The sequence below is a fragment of the Vicugna pacos genome, chromosome 32 (assembly GCF_048564905.1).
Source record: "Vicugna pacos chromosome 32, VicPac4, whole genome shotgun sequence".
Lineage (NCBI taxonomy): Eukaryota > Metazoa > Chordata > Mammalia > Artiodactyla > Camelidae > Vicugna > Vicugna pacos.
The window spans coordinates 4,822,935-4,839,479 of record NC_133018.1 but is presented as its reverse complement, the minus strand read 5'-3'; the positions used below and the strand labels follow the sequence as shown (position 1 = coordinate 4,839,479).

The following is a 16,545-nucleotide window of genomic DNA, read 5'->3' as shown; positions in this document are numbered from 1 at the left end:
GTGCCAGGACACCTGTCAGCATAAATCCCTGACCCTTCTGCAGAAGCGGGTTAGGGTGGCTTAGGTGTGGCCAGGGAGGGGACAGGGACCAGCACCCAGATGTCCCGGGGAGGGCAGGAGACCCTTGATTGTGTCTCCTCCCCAGAGCCTCGCGGGGCTGCTGGGAACTAAGCCTTGGTTTCTTCGTCTGTCAAATAGGGAAAATCCCTCTCCTCCCTCTGAGGATTTTGCTGGGTGAGCTGAGACAGGGTGCCTGTGAGACACGGTCTGTGGGGGCAGTACTGTGGCAGCTCATGGAGGGACGTGGGCTCAGAGCGGCTGGATGGCTCGTGGGAACCTTGGCCTGCCCATGCCTTTCCCACTACACTTTGCTGGTTTTCCTTGGGCCTCTGCTTCCATATCTTGAGGACGGCGAGGAGGGGGGAGCACCTGCCCCACCCACCCTGCACGGTGCTGGGGGGTGAGATGGGGGGACACAAGGAAGTCACCCAGGGAGGGCCTGTTAAGGAGCATCATGCCCGGGGCCAGCTGAGCAGTCAGCCCTCCGGAGCCCCGGCCTGGGGCCCTTTCCACTAAGCCAGACCGGCTCCCAGGGCCTGGCTTCTGTTGGGTGGGAGAGCCAGCCAAGCCCAGGCAGGTGCCCCACTCTGGCAGGATGTTGAGTTATCCAGCAAATGCTCTGGAGCAGCTGCTGAGCTTGGGGGATTCCGTGGGATGAAGAGAAACAGGCATAGTCACTAGAGAAACTAACTAGCCGGTGAGACTGCAGTGGAGGCAAGGGTCAGAAGGGGCCTGACCCAGCAGGGGCGGAGCCTTCCCTTGGGGGATGTGGGAGAGGCCTGAGGAGCAGCAGGAGGTAGCGGGTTGGTGAAGGCATGTGCTCAGGCAGCTGAAAATCTGGATGTCATAGTAGGCCACAAGTTTGAAGGGGGACCTTTAAAGCAGAGTTTATATGATACAGACTTTGAGTTAACTTGGTGGAAACTTCCAGTCCCAGTTCCTCTGCCAGACAAGAACTGTTTGTTACTTCTGAGCCAGGCAGTATAGCAGAAGGTGACTTTCCTTCCTTCTGTGCCAATGCCAGGGTCTGGCCTGAGCTGCCAGGGGTGTGTTGGTTCCGGTGGGGACAGGGGTCGTGACAAACCTCAGGTCCAGCCCTGGTGAGGGCACGGCAGCTGAGCGCTTGGGCCCCAGCTGTGAGGAACCCACAGCCGGCACCCCAGCTGCTGCTGGCAGTGACACTGGGGTTCAGTGCCCTCAAAGGGCGTCCTGAGTGTGGGGCACCCACCAGGGCAGATGCCAGACTGGCTCTGAGGAAGCCAAAGGGGGCAGCACAGGTGTATCTGACCCACCTGGCAGGGGGAGGGGGAGGGGAGACGGTGCTCCCGGCCCTGTGCTCACAGTCTCCCGCCCCCCAGGCCTGCAGGGACTTCCTGGAACTAGCAGAGACGCACAGCCGGAAATGGCAGCGTGCCCTGCAGTATGAGCAGGAGCAACGCATCCACCTGGAGGAGACCATCGAGCAGCTGGCCAAGCAGCACAACAGCCTCGAGCGCGCCTTCCGCAGCGCCCCCGGCCGGGCCGCCAACCCCAGCAAGAGCTTCAGCGAGGGTGAGCGGGCGCAGGTGGCCTCTGCCCGGGCGTCCCCGCACACAGCCCCCGGGACCCACCCCCTCCACATGCCCACGGCTGGGCTCACCTTGGCTGACACTGGCTGCCCGTGTGGCTTGTTCTCCCCACGGCCCCAGACAGGCAGTCTCCCAGTATCCAGGACACAAACCTCGGCGACCCCAACTGTCCCCTCTGTGGCAGGGCTGCCTGGGCTCGAGGTCACAGGTACCCCGGGAAAGGGGTCTGTCAGAAAGGGAAGCTGGGCCAGACTGACCAGCATGTTTAGAGATCAGGGAAGCTTCCAGAAGGAAGGAGGCTCTGAGCATGAGGGTTGAAAAAAAGTGTGTCCCAGGAAAGGGAGCTCGGGCCCCCCAGCTGAGTGACTGAGGTGGGGAGGGGACACAGGGCACTGACTCTGGGCTTCCCTCTCAGGCAGCCGTGATCTTTGAGGCCACAAACTGAGGCAGTGGTTCCTTGTGTCTCTAGGAAGCCTCCTAACCACCAAAGGCGAGGACAGTGAGGAAGATGAAGATACCGAGTACTTTGACGCCATGGAAGACTCCACGTCCTTCATCACTGTGATCACCGAGGCCAAGGAGGACAGGTGGGCTCTGAGAGGAGGTGGAACCCCTCCTGGGTCAGCCTCTCCCGCCCGTCCTCAGCCCCACCTGTTCGTCTTCTTTGCACTCAGGGTTTTTTCTTTAAGTCTTGCTTCAGATGGTGTTTTTGCTTAGATTGGTTCTGTTCTTACTTAAATCAAAAATGCCCAAATAGAGCACCCTGCCTGGGCCCTCAAGCTTCTGACCCACAGCCATAGCGCCCCCTGCTGCTCTGGCCCCCATCTCGCCACAGGTGTTCCTGGAAACAGAGATGCACCTGACCCGCTTCCTTCCCTTCCCAACCTCAGTCCAGTGCAGGAATCAAACCAGCACAGGGGACACAGTGGGGTCTGTCTGTGGCAGAGGGGGCCCGCGGAGCTCCATGGGGCTCTCTCCAAGATGCCCACCCCTTGGCTCCTCTGCGTCCAGGGTCAGCATTCCAGAGCAGGGGCCCCTGGTGAGGACTTTGCTGGACAGCAGCAGCAGCTGTTGTCAGTGGGTGGGAGCCCCTCCAAATCGCTGACCCGAGTCCCTCAGCCCCACCTGAGTCCTGAACCGGAGAAGCCCCTGTTGGAGATGTGGGCTGCCCTTCGGACCTCACCAAGGGCTGGATAGGTCCCTGGGAGGCCTCAGGATTTGTAAATAACTTGCCTTCCCTCTTGTGTTTGCCACAGAAAAGCTGAGGGTGGGACCACAGGCTCTGTGGACTGGACCTCATCAGACAATGTAAGGAGGGGGGACCCTGAGAGGGGCCGAGGGGGAGGTTGGCACTTGGGGAGTTCAGGCCCCTCACCCTGGATGCCTTCATCTGAACTCAGGAAGAGTCTGCCTCTCCCCCCAGCCACGTGCCAGCACCCAGGTCACAGCCAGGGCAAGGCCTAGGGGGCTGAGGAGATGCTCTGGCCTCTGCTGACAGGCACACTCTGCTTCTCTGGCAGGTGCTGGATGGCGCCTCGCTTGTCCCCAAGGGCCCCTCCAAAGTCAAGAGGCGTGTCCGCATCCCTGACAAGCCCAACTACAGCCTTAACCTCTGGAGCATCATGAAGAACTGCATCGGCCGGGAGCTCTCTAAGATCCCCATGCCGGTAGGGGGCGCAGCGGGGTGCCGGGACAGGGTGGGTGTCCTGTAGGGCTTTCCTTGTGCGTGGACAGCAGTAATGGCCCATGGGAAGTACAGGCAGCCCTGGGTGTCATCTTCTTAATGACACCTGAGGAGCACGGAATGCATTACAGAATCATGTTCATTGGCACTGCCGAAATCCCCCTGGAGCTGAGGGCTCAGGCTCAGAGGGAAGGAGCCAGGAGGGGTTCTGTGCTGATCAGACGTAGGGACCCGCAGAGCACCTCCCGCCTCACAGAGGGGGAGCAGCAGGACTGGGCTGTGTGGGGCCAGGTGGGCCCTCCTCCATGCTGGGCACTGCCCCAAGTGCCTACCCCAGCGAGGTCACCACCGGGCTGAGGGCAGGGCTGGCATCCTCGTGGTGCTGGACCACAGTGGCATCTCCATGGAGAGGGAGCTGGGGGTTCTAGGCCAGACTTGGTTTCACTGTGTGACCAGGATAGAAAAATTGCATAATAGCTCAATATGAGGAAGACCCACTTCATCTGTTCACTCGTTCACTGATTCCTATGACGCACTGCCAAAATAAGCCAGAAACCCTGGCCTTCCTGGCATTCACATCCCAGGAAGGGAGACTGACAGGAAATGTAATAAAAGTCTGCAAGACGCCAGCAGGTCAGACAGTGGTGAGGGCCCGGAGGCAGGTGAGGAGTGGGGCTGCGGTTTGAGGTCACCAGAGGAGCCTCACTGTGAAGGTGGTCTGAGCGGTGACATCTCTGAGGGCGCTGTGCGGACTGACCCCAGGTCTGTTGTGCTGGGAACAGCGGACGCCCAACCCAGACACCCTGACCTGACTCTCTCCTGCCTGCCCACAGGTCAACTTTAATGAGCCCCTGTCCATGCTCCAGCGGCTGACGGAGGACCTGGAGTACCACCACCTGCTGGACAAGGCGGTGCACTGCACCAGCTCAGTGGAGCAGATGTGCCTGGTGGCCGCCTTCTCCGTGTCCTCCTACTCCACCACCGTGCACCGCATCGCCAAGCCCTTCAACCCGATGCTGGGCGAGACCTTTGAGCTGGACCGTCTGGATGACATGGGCCTGCGCTCCCTGTGTGAGCAGGTAAGGCCCACACACAATCCGGCCTGGAGGTCGGAGCCAGACAAATGGGACACAGAAAGGGGCCATCAAGCCAAGGTCCCATCTGGCAGCTGGGCCTCCTGTGATGGGGGCAGGTACTGGCTGCACCATGGAGCTGGTCTCCTGGGGACAGTGAGGGCTGTGTGGAAGGAGAGCTGGGTAAGGAAAGTCAGGTCTGGCATGGGGGAAGGGGAGGACTCCTCAGGCCGTGGCGGAGGGGCATTTACAGAGCACCATTGGGCAGTCAGGTGGACTAGAGCACGGGGTCACCACTGAGCTGAAAAGTGGCAGGCAGGGAGCAGCCTGTGCTCCGTGAGGCCATGGACAGTGACGGTGGAGGCTGGGAGAGTGAGGAGCCCCGGGTCCTGCCCTGGGCCACGGGTCAGTGGGCCTCCATCCTCTCCATCCCTCCCTCCAGGCCTTCCCCACAGGGACATGTGTTCTCCCCATGAGGCAGAGCCAACACCAGGCTCCATAGGCTGGGAGCCTCAGCAGTGGCATTTCAGCCTGAGCCCTGGCATCTCTATCTGAAGCGGGGGATTCTGTGGGTGCTTCACTGGGTGCTGGGAGGCCCCAAGCGGGTGCTGTGGAAAGACGCCCAGGACAGATTCTGGGTCCGGCTGCTGCTGAGCGTCTGTTGTGCCCCAGGCCCTGCTCTGATTCCGGGGGTTGAGCTCAGAAGGCAGAGACATTCCTAAATCTGGTTTAAAAGGCATGCTCTGCCTGCTGTTTGTACCTGTAGGAGGTCCGACCAGGAAGGTGGGAGATCAGCACCTTTGTAAGGCAGAGCTAGGGATTCATTGATGATTTGGATGTGGGGAGGGAGGCTGGGGAAGGCAAGGATGATCCTAGGGTTCCTGGCCTGAAGTAAGTGCATTTCGTCATCGAACAGAGCTGAGCAAGTATCCACGGTGTTTCAGATGGTGTTGAGGGTGCAGATGGGTGGCTTTTCTCACAGGGCGGGGGGTGGGGAACAGGTACTGTGTATGTGGATGGTTCTGGCTGTTAGAAAGGGGGTGGTCTGGGAGCGGTTTGGCTGATGCAGTGTGAGGCAGAAAAGAGGTCAGAGAGGAGGGGGCGGCGTCAGGAGGCCTCTGGCTTTTCTCTGCATGGGGGTCACGAGAGGGAAGAGGAGGCAGTTTTATGGGGACTTCAGGGACTTGTTTTATGGGGACCTCCCCCAGCTGACACAGGGAGAGTGCGGAGGGGGCTCCTAAGGGTGGGGCAGGGAAGCTGGTGAGGCTTTTGCACCATCCACAGTGGCCTGGAGTCAAGATGGGGGAGTGGGTGGATTCTGGATGCTGTTTTGAAGGAAGAACAGCTAGGATTTGCTAAAGATTAAGTGAGGAGCATGAGAAAGAGAGGCCAGGGATGACTCTGGAGCATTTGGTGTGAGCAGCTGGACCCACCAGACCATCTGCCCGAGAAGGTGATGACGCAGAGCTCCAGGGCCAGGTCTTTGGGGTCACGTCCTGAGTTGGCTGCTGGGTGGGCTCTAGGGAGGCCCCGGCCACAGGTTATCAGGCAGGTGCAGGAATAGCTCACTCATCACACAGGAGCTGCTGGCAGGCTTGTGCTTCTGAGACGTAGGGAGGAAGTGGGGGTGTCACTTACAGGGCATGTCAGGAGCCCCGGGCTATCTGAGGAGCCCAGCAGAGGTGTCCAGTGAAGCTGGAGCCCACAGCTGCAGTTCCGGGGCGAGTCCGGGAGTTGCCTGAGGAAGTGGGGGGGCTGGGAGAGGCTGAGCCCTAACCCGGTGACCAAAGGAGCCACACGAGGAGGAGCAGACAAGGGAAGGTTGACAGCAGTACCTGGCCGGCGAGATCAGGGTCAGGGCACCCAGTGCTGGAAAGGAAGGGCTGGAGGCACTGGGCAGGCACAGCTGGCCTCACCACCACTGGGGCTGAGGTGGGACACTGGCTCTGCAACCTGTCCATCTCTGCCCCTCGGTTGAAATGGCTTCCCTGGTCTGGGCCTCCTCAGGGAAGTGGGCAGGTTAACGTTTCAGAAAGTGGGCATGAAGCCCCTGGCAGGGCCAACGGCCCTCGCTTTATTCACCCTCAGCACAGCTTGTCACAGCTCAGTCATCACCTCCATTTCACAGCCCAAGAGTCAGGTGTGCAGACACCCCAGCCCAGGTCTCAGGCCTGCGGTGCTTGCGGTGCCCGCCACCAGCCACCCAGGCTGCTCCCATGGCCTTGCACTGTCCTTTCCAGGGCAGAGGGTGAGGGCCCCTGCTGTAGATCCATGGCTCCCAGGGCCACAGGACCATTCACACTGGGCACAGGGCAGGCTGGCCCCAGCTGGCTGGGGGCAGGCCTGGGCCATGTCCAGCAGATGCTCATATCCTGTGGATCTGTTCCCAGGTGAGCCACCACCCGCCCTCTGCTGCCCACTATGTGTTCTCCAAGTATGGCTGGAGCCTCTGGCAGGAGATCACCATCTCCAGCAAGTTCCGGGGGAAATACCTCTCCATCATGCCGCTAGGTGAGTGGGGCAGAAAGACATTCTGGATGAGGAGGAGGGTTCTGCCAACCCAGAAGCCAGCTTGGGCCCTCCAGGGGTGACAACAGTCTCCCAGCAGGCCTCCTGGATGCCCTCTGGCCTGTTCCCTGTCCCCAGTCTGCACAAATACTGCTGCTGGTTCTCAGGACACTAGGACTACGGGCAGGCAGGCAGGCTGGCTGGGACCCAGCGTGGTAGGCCATGGCCTCTGACCCTACATCTGGCCTACAGGTGCCATCCACTTAGAATTCCAGGCCAGTGGGAATCACTACGTGTGGAGGAAAAGCACCTCGACTGTGCATAACATCATCGTGGGCAAGCTCTGGATCGACCAGGTCAGGGGGTGCCCTTGGGGAAGGGGCATGTGGCCTGGGGATCGGCCGCTGACCACCCCTTCACTCACCAGACAGGGGACATCGAGATTGTGAACCACAAGACCAAGGACCGGTGCCAGCTGAAGTTCCTGCCCTACAGCTACTTCTCCAAAGAGGTGGCCCGAAAGGTAAGCAAGGCCACCTCCTGGAGCCTCAGTCAGGGAGCCCAGAAGGGGGCGTGTGCCTATGCTGGCCCTGCCAATGTCCACAGGTGACAGGAGTCGTGAGTGACAGCCAGGGCAAGGCCCACTATGTGCTGTCAGGCTCGTGGGATGAACAGATGGAGTGCGCCAAGATCGTGCAAAGCAGCCCCAGTAGCCCCAGCTCGGATGGGAAGCAGAAGACGGTGTACCAGACACTACCAGCCAAGCTGCTGTGGAAGAAGTACCCACTGCCGTGAGTGGGACTGTGGGGTAGGGGGGACAAGGAGGCGAGGGCAGTGGACAGGGCAGGCAGGTAACCTCATCCAGCCAGACAGGGAGGGAGCAGCAGGCAGGGATCCACATGGGAGGGGAGGACAGTACTGTGTGCTGATATCCCAGCATGAGGGCGACAGCCAACTGTAAATAAGTGTGACACACAAGTCCTACACAGAGACTTGAGATAGGCTGATAGGACAAGCCCCCATAGTCCAAGAGTGCAGGAAACACAAAACTATAAAAGTGACACAGCTGATTCCAAAGAGAATGAAAATTCTACAAAGGGAAAACAGAAGAACTGAAGTTGAGAACTCCATGAGAAGGTTTAACAGAGAGAATCTACCGACTGAATATAGGTCAGAAGAAATCATCAAAATCTTCAGATAAAGAGACAAAACATGGAAAAGACAAGAAGCTAAACTGAGAGGCTAGCTCCCTGGTGACCCTGAGTGAGTCCTGGGGCAGCCCCAGGGCCTGAGAGGTGCAGCATCTGGACGTTGGGTGCACATCGAGTTTGAGAGCAGGGTCCAGCCTGCTTCCAGTCAGAGTCCAAAAGAAAGAGCATATCTGAAAACACTAGAGAATTTCCCACACCTAAATCTATACAGTGAAACTGTTGAAACTAAATCATAAAATATTAAGCAGTCAGATTTTAAAAAGACTGTACTTTCCAAGGAACAGCAGTAACGGGAGCCTGAAGACAGTCAAGTGGAATCTTCCAGGTACAGAAAGACTCACTTGCCAGCCTGGTATTATACACCCAGCAAGAACAGTCTTATACAGCAAAGCTGAAACAGACGTTTTCAGACAAATAAAACCTCATTTTGCCCCCAGCAGACCTGCACTAAAGGATACAGCTCCCAGATGGAAGAACCAAGGTGTGTGAATAAATGAAGAACAAAAATCATGTGGACAGTGAATTAACAAGAGCAATAGTGTCTTGTGAGGGTTAAAATCTAAACATTAAGTACAACCGCACAATCATGGAAGTCAGAAGAGCGATAACAGGAAGGAAACTTTTCCAAGGCCCTTGTGTTACCCGAGAGGTGGGTCAGGATGCGCACTGATTTTTGACTCTTTGAAGTACACAAGTTGTAATTCTGAGAGCAACCACTAAATTAATATGTTTGGTTGGAATCCCAGAACTAAAGGAAAGAAAAAAATGGAAAGGAGAGAGAAAAGTAGTTAAAGAAAAACGATGGAGATAAATTTCCCAGAATAAAGAGATGAAAGACCTTGGGTTGAAAAGGCCTGTTATATTCCAGAGACGAAAGAGAAAGAAAACTTCTGCCCAGACCACACTACAGTGAAAATGAAGGATACCAAGAAGAAAATTCAAATAGCCTTAAGAGAGAAAAGGTTTCAGTAGAGAATGAAGAATCAGGTTGATGTCACATTTTTTAACAGCCAACACTGGAGTAATATTTTTAAAGTAATGAAAAAAATGAAATCAGAGTAAAATTTTCTGTCCAGCCAAGCTGTCATTCAAATATGAGGCCATGATTTAAAAAAAAAAAATCTCAGGCAAACAGCCTCAAGTTTGCCACACAAAAACCCACAATGAAAAGGGTACTGGACATAGTACTTTAAAACGGGGGAAAAAATCCAGAAGGTGCTGTGGTAGGTACATAAAATGAAAAGTTGGGTGTATGTTTTTTTTAAACAATTAATAAGACCAAAGAAAAAGAGAAAATATTCCCACAATAATCCAGAATTAGAAGTGTAGGTAATGTTAACATGATGGGGTTTGGGGAGACAGAGAAGGCACCAGGGATGTGAAGGAAGAGACAGAAGATTTCTAAATTAGTAAGAAAATATTAAAAAGAAAAAGGACAAATAAAAACAGTAAATTAACACAGTAGAAATAGGTCTAAGCGTAATAAATATAAATAGATGAAACTCAGTAGTTAAAAAGCAAAATACTGAATGGATTTTTAAAAACCCAGATGCATGGACCTTCTAAGAAAGATCCAAAACAGAAAGATGGGCAGAGGCTGAACGCAAAAGACAGACATATCATGGAAATACTAACCCAAAAAGCTACAACGGCTCTATTAATATCAGGTAAAAATAGACTAAGACAAAGGCATTATTAAGGGTTAAAGAGATGCTATGTGATAAAAGGCTGAGTTCTTTGAGAAGGCATAATGTTGTTAGACATTATGCAGGTAGCCTCAAAAATACACAGCACGTATTGATAGGAAAGGGAGAAATGGATAAATCTATCACCACAGTGGGAGACTGAGAGATTTCAGTTCACCCCGTCTCTTGTTGAGTCAAACAGGAAAAAAACAACACAGGATATACATATACTTATGGTTGCAACAATCAGAGAACATGCTTTTTACTAAAGTACACATGGAATTTACACAAAAATTATGTACTAAACTCTAAAGAAAGGCTCAACAAGTGAAATCTATAAGATAAGTTAGAAGTTATGAACAAGATGTCAAAAAGTCCCCACATATTTGGAAATTTTTTTCAGTTGCTAAATAACTCATGGGTAAAATAATAAATTAGAATGGAAATTTTAAAATGCCTAGAACTGAATGAGAAGAAAAAAAGATATCAAAACTGGCTGGATGTACTAAAGGCAATGCTTCAAAGGAAATGTACTGCCTTAAATAGGTATAAAAACTTACAAGGCTTTTTCTTTTTTGAGTTTCCATTCTAAGAAATGAGAGAAAGTTCAACACAGAAACTGAAAGAATGAAGAAAATACACCTTAAAAATAAAAGCAGGGATTAGTAAAATAGAAAGAAGTAAAGTAAGAAGTTAAAAAAGCCAGAAGTTGATTCTTTGAGGGGAAAAAAAAAGAAAACTACTAGCAAGACTGATCAAGAGAAAATATAGACATAAATATTAATAAAAGTTTCATATGACATTTAAAGTATAAAGATATCATTAAAATTTTATAACTTAAAAGAAATGAGTCTTGAAGGAAAAAAAGCATGAATAGTCCTATAATAAAGAAACTGAAGCATTAGTTTAAAAATTCCCACAGGGAAAACAAAAGCCCAGATAATTTTATAGGTGAATTCTACCAAATTTTTAAGATATATTATCCCAATTTTATATAAAATCTTTCAGACCACAGAAAAAGAAGAAATACTTTCCTCTCTTATCCTGTGAAACCAGTATAAGATACCTGACACCAAACCAGGCTAACAGAGTAGTAGGAAAATAAAAGTTCCACATACGCTCTTTCACTCATGAATATGTGAGCAAAATTCCAAAACAAGACATCAGAAAATCCAACAGTATAAGAAAAACAACGTTCTTCAATCATGTTGAGTATATCCTGGGTATATAAAGATGATCTTATACTAGAAAATTCATAAATTAACTCATCACTTTAACAGATCTGAACAGATTCAGAAAATGCATTTTGGGTGCCTCAACGTAAGATTAATATGTAAAAGTCTGTTGCGTTTATACACACTAAAACAATGAGAAAACACAGTTTCAGAGAAGACACCAGTTATCATATCAGCAAATATAAAGGACCTTATAATAAATTTTCTCTGTAGAGGTCTTGCATATAACACTTTGCTGAGATATCAAGGAAGAGCTAAATGAATGGAGAAAGATACCATGTTCATGGGTAGAATGAGTATTATAAAAATGTCATGATCTAAAGAGTCAGTAAATCAAATAAAACCCCAATAGTGATTTTCATGGAACCTGATATTATGATTTTTTACATTTATATTGAAGAATAAAGGGCCAGGATATTTCTAAAGAAGAACAGAAAAAAAGAGGACTTACTTTGAAGCTACAGTGAAACAGAACAGTGAGCCCAAAAACAGCCCCTGGATATGCATGTATCTTTGGTATATAACAAAGGTAGCATATCAGATCACATGGATAAATGGCACCATCACTAAAAGGATCTGGGGGAAATGGTTATCCACACAGAAAAAGACTACGTGAATCTCTCTCTTACATTATCACAAAAATCAACTCCAAATAAAGGTCTTACAATAAGTACTAGATTTGACTAGCTCTTAGACAGTGAGTTAAACTCTAAGTAGAAAACACAGTATCTTTTAGAACTTAAGCAAATATCTCTTAAATAATGGAAAAAAACCTGATGCAGTTCAATTAAAATACTTTCGTTCATTAAAAGAAATTTTGCTTATTAAAAGACAATTTAGAGAAAGCAAAAAGACAATATATAAATTTAGAGAGGGTAATCATGATATTTACACCTGACAAAGGATTAGTATATTAAGAATAAAGATGTAAAATAAAAGATTATCTTTTACATAAAAAGATGTAAATCAAAAAAAAAGATGTAAATCATGTACTCCCTACACCATACACAAAAATAAACTCAAAATGGCTTAAAGACTTAAACATAAGACAAGACACTATAAACCTCTTAGAAGAAAACACAGGCAAAAACATTATCTGACATAAATCTCAGCAATGCTTTCCTAGGGCACTCTACCCAAGCAATAGAAATAAAAGCAAAAATAAACAAAAGGGACCTAATTAAGCTTATAAGCTTTTGCACAGCAAAGGAAACCATAAGCAAAAGAAAAAGACAACCTTCAGAATGGGAGAAAATACTTGCAAAAGATGAGACTGGCAAGGACATAATCTCCAGAATATATAGACAGCTTATACAACTTAATAAGAAAAAACAAACAACCCAATCCAAAAATGGGCAGAAGTAAGCAAGCATTTCTCCAGTGAAGACATACAAATGGCCAATAGGCACATGAAAAAATGCTCAATATTGCTAATTATCAGAGAAATGCAAATCAAAAGTATGAGGTATCACCTCACACCAGTCAGAATGGCCATCATTCAAAAGTTCACGAACAATAAATGCTGGAGAGGGTGTGGAGAAAATGGAACCCTCCTACACTGTGGGAATGTAGTTTAATGCAGCCATTATGAAAAACAGTATGAAGATTCCTTAAAAAACTAAAAATAGACTTACCATATGATCCAGCAATCCTACTCCTGGGCATATATCCAGGACCTTAATTTGAACCTTAATTCAAAAAGACACATGCACCCCAATGTTCATAGCAGCACTGTTTACAACAACCAAGACATAGAAACAACCTACATATCCATCAACATGACTGGATAAAGAAGCTGTGATATATTTATACAATGGAATACTACTCAGCCATAAAAATAATAAAATACTGCCATTTGCAGCAACATGGATGGACCTGGAGAGTGTCATTCTAGGTGAAGTAAGCCAGAAAGAGAAAAATATAATATGATATCACTTGTATGTGGAATTTAGAAAGGAAGAAAGGAAGAAATGAACTTATTTACAAAACAGAAACAGACTCACAGACATAGAAAACAAACTTAGGGTTACCAGGTTGGAAAGGCGAGGGAAGGGATAAACTGGGAGTTTTAGATTTGCAGATACTAACTAATATATATAAAATAGATAAACAACAAGTTTATACTATATAGCACACGGAACTATATTCAATATCTTGCAGTAACTTATGGTGAAAAAGAATATGAAAACGAATATATGTATGTTCCTATGTGACTGAAGTATTACGCTGTACACCAGAAATTGACACAACATTGTAAACTGACTATACTTCAATAAAAATATACTTAAGAAATACATAAGAAGTATTCTACCCCAACTAAAAATAATAATTAAAAAAGAATAAAGACTTCTAATGAATAAAGCAAAACAATCCAGTGGGAAATGTGCAAGAGTCATGAACAAGAATTTCACAGAAGAAGAAACGCATACGGCCAGTCATCAGATGGCAATGATCAGCATCATCAGTACTCGGGGAAATACAAATCAAAACCACAATGAGATCCAGTTTTACCTTCATTTGATTCGAAAAAATGAAGTCTGGTACTGTCAAGTTTGATGAAGACGTAGATCCACAGTATCTCTTATACATCACTGGAAAGCAGTGTGACCTCTGCTCCTAAAGAACAGCACATACTCTGTGGCGAGGTGTGGGCTCATGAGAAGTTCCTAAAAATGCACAACAGGAAACATGTGTCAGATTGCCCCAAAGCAAAAACTTGGAAACAACCCAAATTTATTGGATGAATAATTGCAGTATATTCACACAAGACAATATTTACTGTAGTTGAAAACAAATGAACCACAGCAAGATGAAATATAGGTCAATTTTAGCAATATAAAATTGTTTTAAAAAGCAACTCCTACAAAGTTACATAGATCATGATTTTCTTTTTATACAGTTAAAAACATAAAATATATGTATATTAATACACACGCACTTAAGACTACTTAAAGATGTGACAAAACTGTATTAAACAGAAAGCAAAGGACTGATGAACCTGAGTAGGGGATGGATGATGAGTTTTCCATATGGTTAGATGTAGGTTTTGTCAGGATTCTATCTTTTGTTCAGGTGCCAAGGTTGCATTAATATAAGCAGGCCATGCCAAGACCAATGTACCAAGTAGTATGACTAATCCAAAACTGTGCACCTGAGGTCCAAAAAAGCGACAATATGAAAAGAAAAAAAAAATAAGCTAGTAGATTTAAATCCAACATATCAGGAATTACATTAAGTGTTCCCATTATAAGCTTTCAAAGTTTTTTAAATCCAACTATATGTGGTTTACAAGAAACACATCTAAATAAGGAAATAAAGATTGGAATAAAAGGATGGAAGAAGAAATGTATACATAGAAAAATTAACCAAGCAAAAGCTGCCTGCAGCTGTAGTGATATCACAACACAGACTTTAAAACAAAAAGACCAAAGAGGGACACAATGATAAAGGTTCAGTTCACCAGGAAGATGTTTTCAGTTTGAATATACCCTGTATCTAATTACTCAAAATATATACAGCAAAGTTGATGGAAATATAAGGAAAAATGGACTAGTTTACAACCAAAGTGGGAGATTTTAGTATACCTCTTTTTGTGGGGGAGAAGTAATTAGGTTTACTTACTTATTTTTTTAGAGGAGGTACTGGGGATTGAACCTAGGACCTCATGCATGATGAGCATGCACTCTACCACTTGAGCTATATACCTTCCCCATTAATATACTTCTTTTAATAATGGAGAACAGAGAAAAAAAAAAGGACAAGTTTGAACAATAGAACCTTCAGGACACTCAACAACTGTAGAATACGCAGGCTCTTTGATTACATGTGGAACATTTTCAGAAACTGACCATGTACTGGGCCATAAAGCAAGTTTCAAAGAACTGAAATTACACCAAGTATACTGTGCCTTCAAGGCAATTATGCTGGAAATAAAGATGAGAAAAATCTTCATGTATTTTTAAACTTAAGAAATATACCTCTAACCAATCCATAGAACAAAGAAGGTATAATGAAAATTGGAAAATATAACTGCATGATAATGAAAATAATACACATCAAAAACAGTGGGATCCAGTAGTTGGAGTGAAATCTGTAGCCTTGAAATGCACGTATTAGAAAAGAAACACAGAGAAATATGGAGCTAAGCATATACCCCAAGAAGTTAGAAAAGGAGCAGCAAAAGAAAGTCCAACAAAGTAAAAGGAAGACTATACAAGCAAAATCAATAGTGCAGAAAAATCTAAAATAGGATCAGCAAAGCTTCATCTTCAGCCAATGAAGGAAACGGACAAACTTTCTCTGCTATGAGTGAGTAGAGAAGGCGCATTAAGACCAACATCACAGACGCGAAAAGGACGCTGCTGTCACACATTAAAGCAACAATAATGACATTATGAGACACTTCTGGCTGATAAATATGAAAAATTGGACGAAAGTGGCAAATTCCCAGAAGAGTATGACAAAACAGACAGGAGTAACAAAACAGATGCAGGTCGGTGGAGCGAGACTGTTAGGCGCGGGGAGGAAGGGGCGACGTGGGCGCCCCAGCCGGTCTTCAGGGGTGGAGGGACACACGGGATGGGGAGGGACGGAGGGCGGCTGGACCTCACGCAGCGGGGCCACCGCAGGGAGAACGCAGAGAACATGTACTACTTCTCGGAGCTGGCCCTGACCCTCAACGAGCACGAGGAGGGCGTGGCGCCCACTGACAGCCGCCTGCGGCCGGACCAGCGGCTGATGGAGAAGGGCCACTGGGACGAGGCCAACACGGAGAAGCAGCGGCTGGAGGAGAAGCAGCGCCTAAACCGGCGCCGGCGGTTGGAGGCCTGCGCGCGGGGCTGTGGCGCGGAGGAAGGTGAGGAGGGGATGGGGGGACCCCAGGAGCGAGGAGTGGGGCCAGTGAGAGTGGGGACAAGGGTCTCCTAGGGACTGGGAAGGGGTGCCCTGCCTGGGGGCAGGGAGGCGTGCCAGCGGGAGAGGGGACAGAGTGTGGATTTCTGGGGCGCTGGGAGGAGGCAGGCCCTCCGCCCACTAGCCCGCGTTCCTCCAGCAGAGAAGGAGGCCGAAGTGTACATGCCGCTGTGGTTCGAGAAGAGGCTGGACCCGCTGACCGGGGAGACGGCCTGCATGTACAAGGGCGGCTACTGGGAGGCTAAGGAGAAGCAGGACTGGCACATGTGCCCCAACATCTTCTGAGCGCCCCCTCCTGCAAATACAGGCGCCTGCACAGCCTAGTCCACCTTTTATTTAATGCACTCAATTTAGTACTCACCCGCCCTCCCACTCCACCTTTTTCTTCTCCTTTTTTTAAATAACACATTTTTGGGGCTCCTGCCTTGTAAGGAGGAAATGCTGACCTGGGTTCTCTCCAGCCCCCAGGTGCCCCGGGTCTCCCACACCCCTTCACTATAGACTCGGGCCCCATCGGAACCACTGCTCCAGTTACCACAATTCCAGTTTCCACAACTCAGGCAGGCTGGCCCCCGCCCTGGTCACCAGCCCCACCCAGGGAGGAACTCGT

At 48.6% G+C, this 16,545-nt stretch overlaps 1 protein-coding gene across 3 annotated transcripts in view; it reads left to right on the top strand.

The window, feature by feature from the left end:
• The window catches only part of OSBP2 (oxysterol binding protein 2), a 100,464-nt gene extending 84,206 nt beyond the window's left edge, over positions 1–16,258 (top strand). For 2 of the 3 annotated variants that reach the window (XM_031670246.2, XM_072953273.1), the window contains 11 exons: positions 1,419–1,611; positions 2,098–2,215; positions 2,885–2,936; positions 3,149–3,295; positions 4,146–4,391; positions 6,776–6,896; positions 7,146–7,249; positions 7,321–7,416; positions 7,500–7,684; positions 15,653–15,879; positions 16,078–16,258. In XM_031670246.2, the coding sequence (XP_031526106.2) occupies positions 1,419–1,611; positions 2,098–2,215; positions 2,885–2,936; positions 3,149–3,295; positions 4,146–4,391; positions 6,776–6,896; positions 7,146–7,249; positions 7,321–7,416; positions 7,500–7,684; positions 15,653–15,879; positions 16,078–16,220 (1,632 nt within the window). In that variant the 3' untranslated portion in view covers positions 16,221–16,258. Of the gene's footprint in view, positions 1–1,418; positions 1,612–2,097; positions 2,216–2,884; positions 2,937–3,148; positions 3,296–4,145; positions 4,392–6,775; positions 6,897–7,145; positions 7,250–7,320; positions 7,417–7,499; positions 7,685–15,652; positions 15,880–16,074 lie in introns of all 3 variants that reach the window. The other variant, XM_031670245.2, reaches the window with a different exon arrangement.
• Positions 16,259–16,545: the final 287 nt, after the last annotated feature.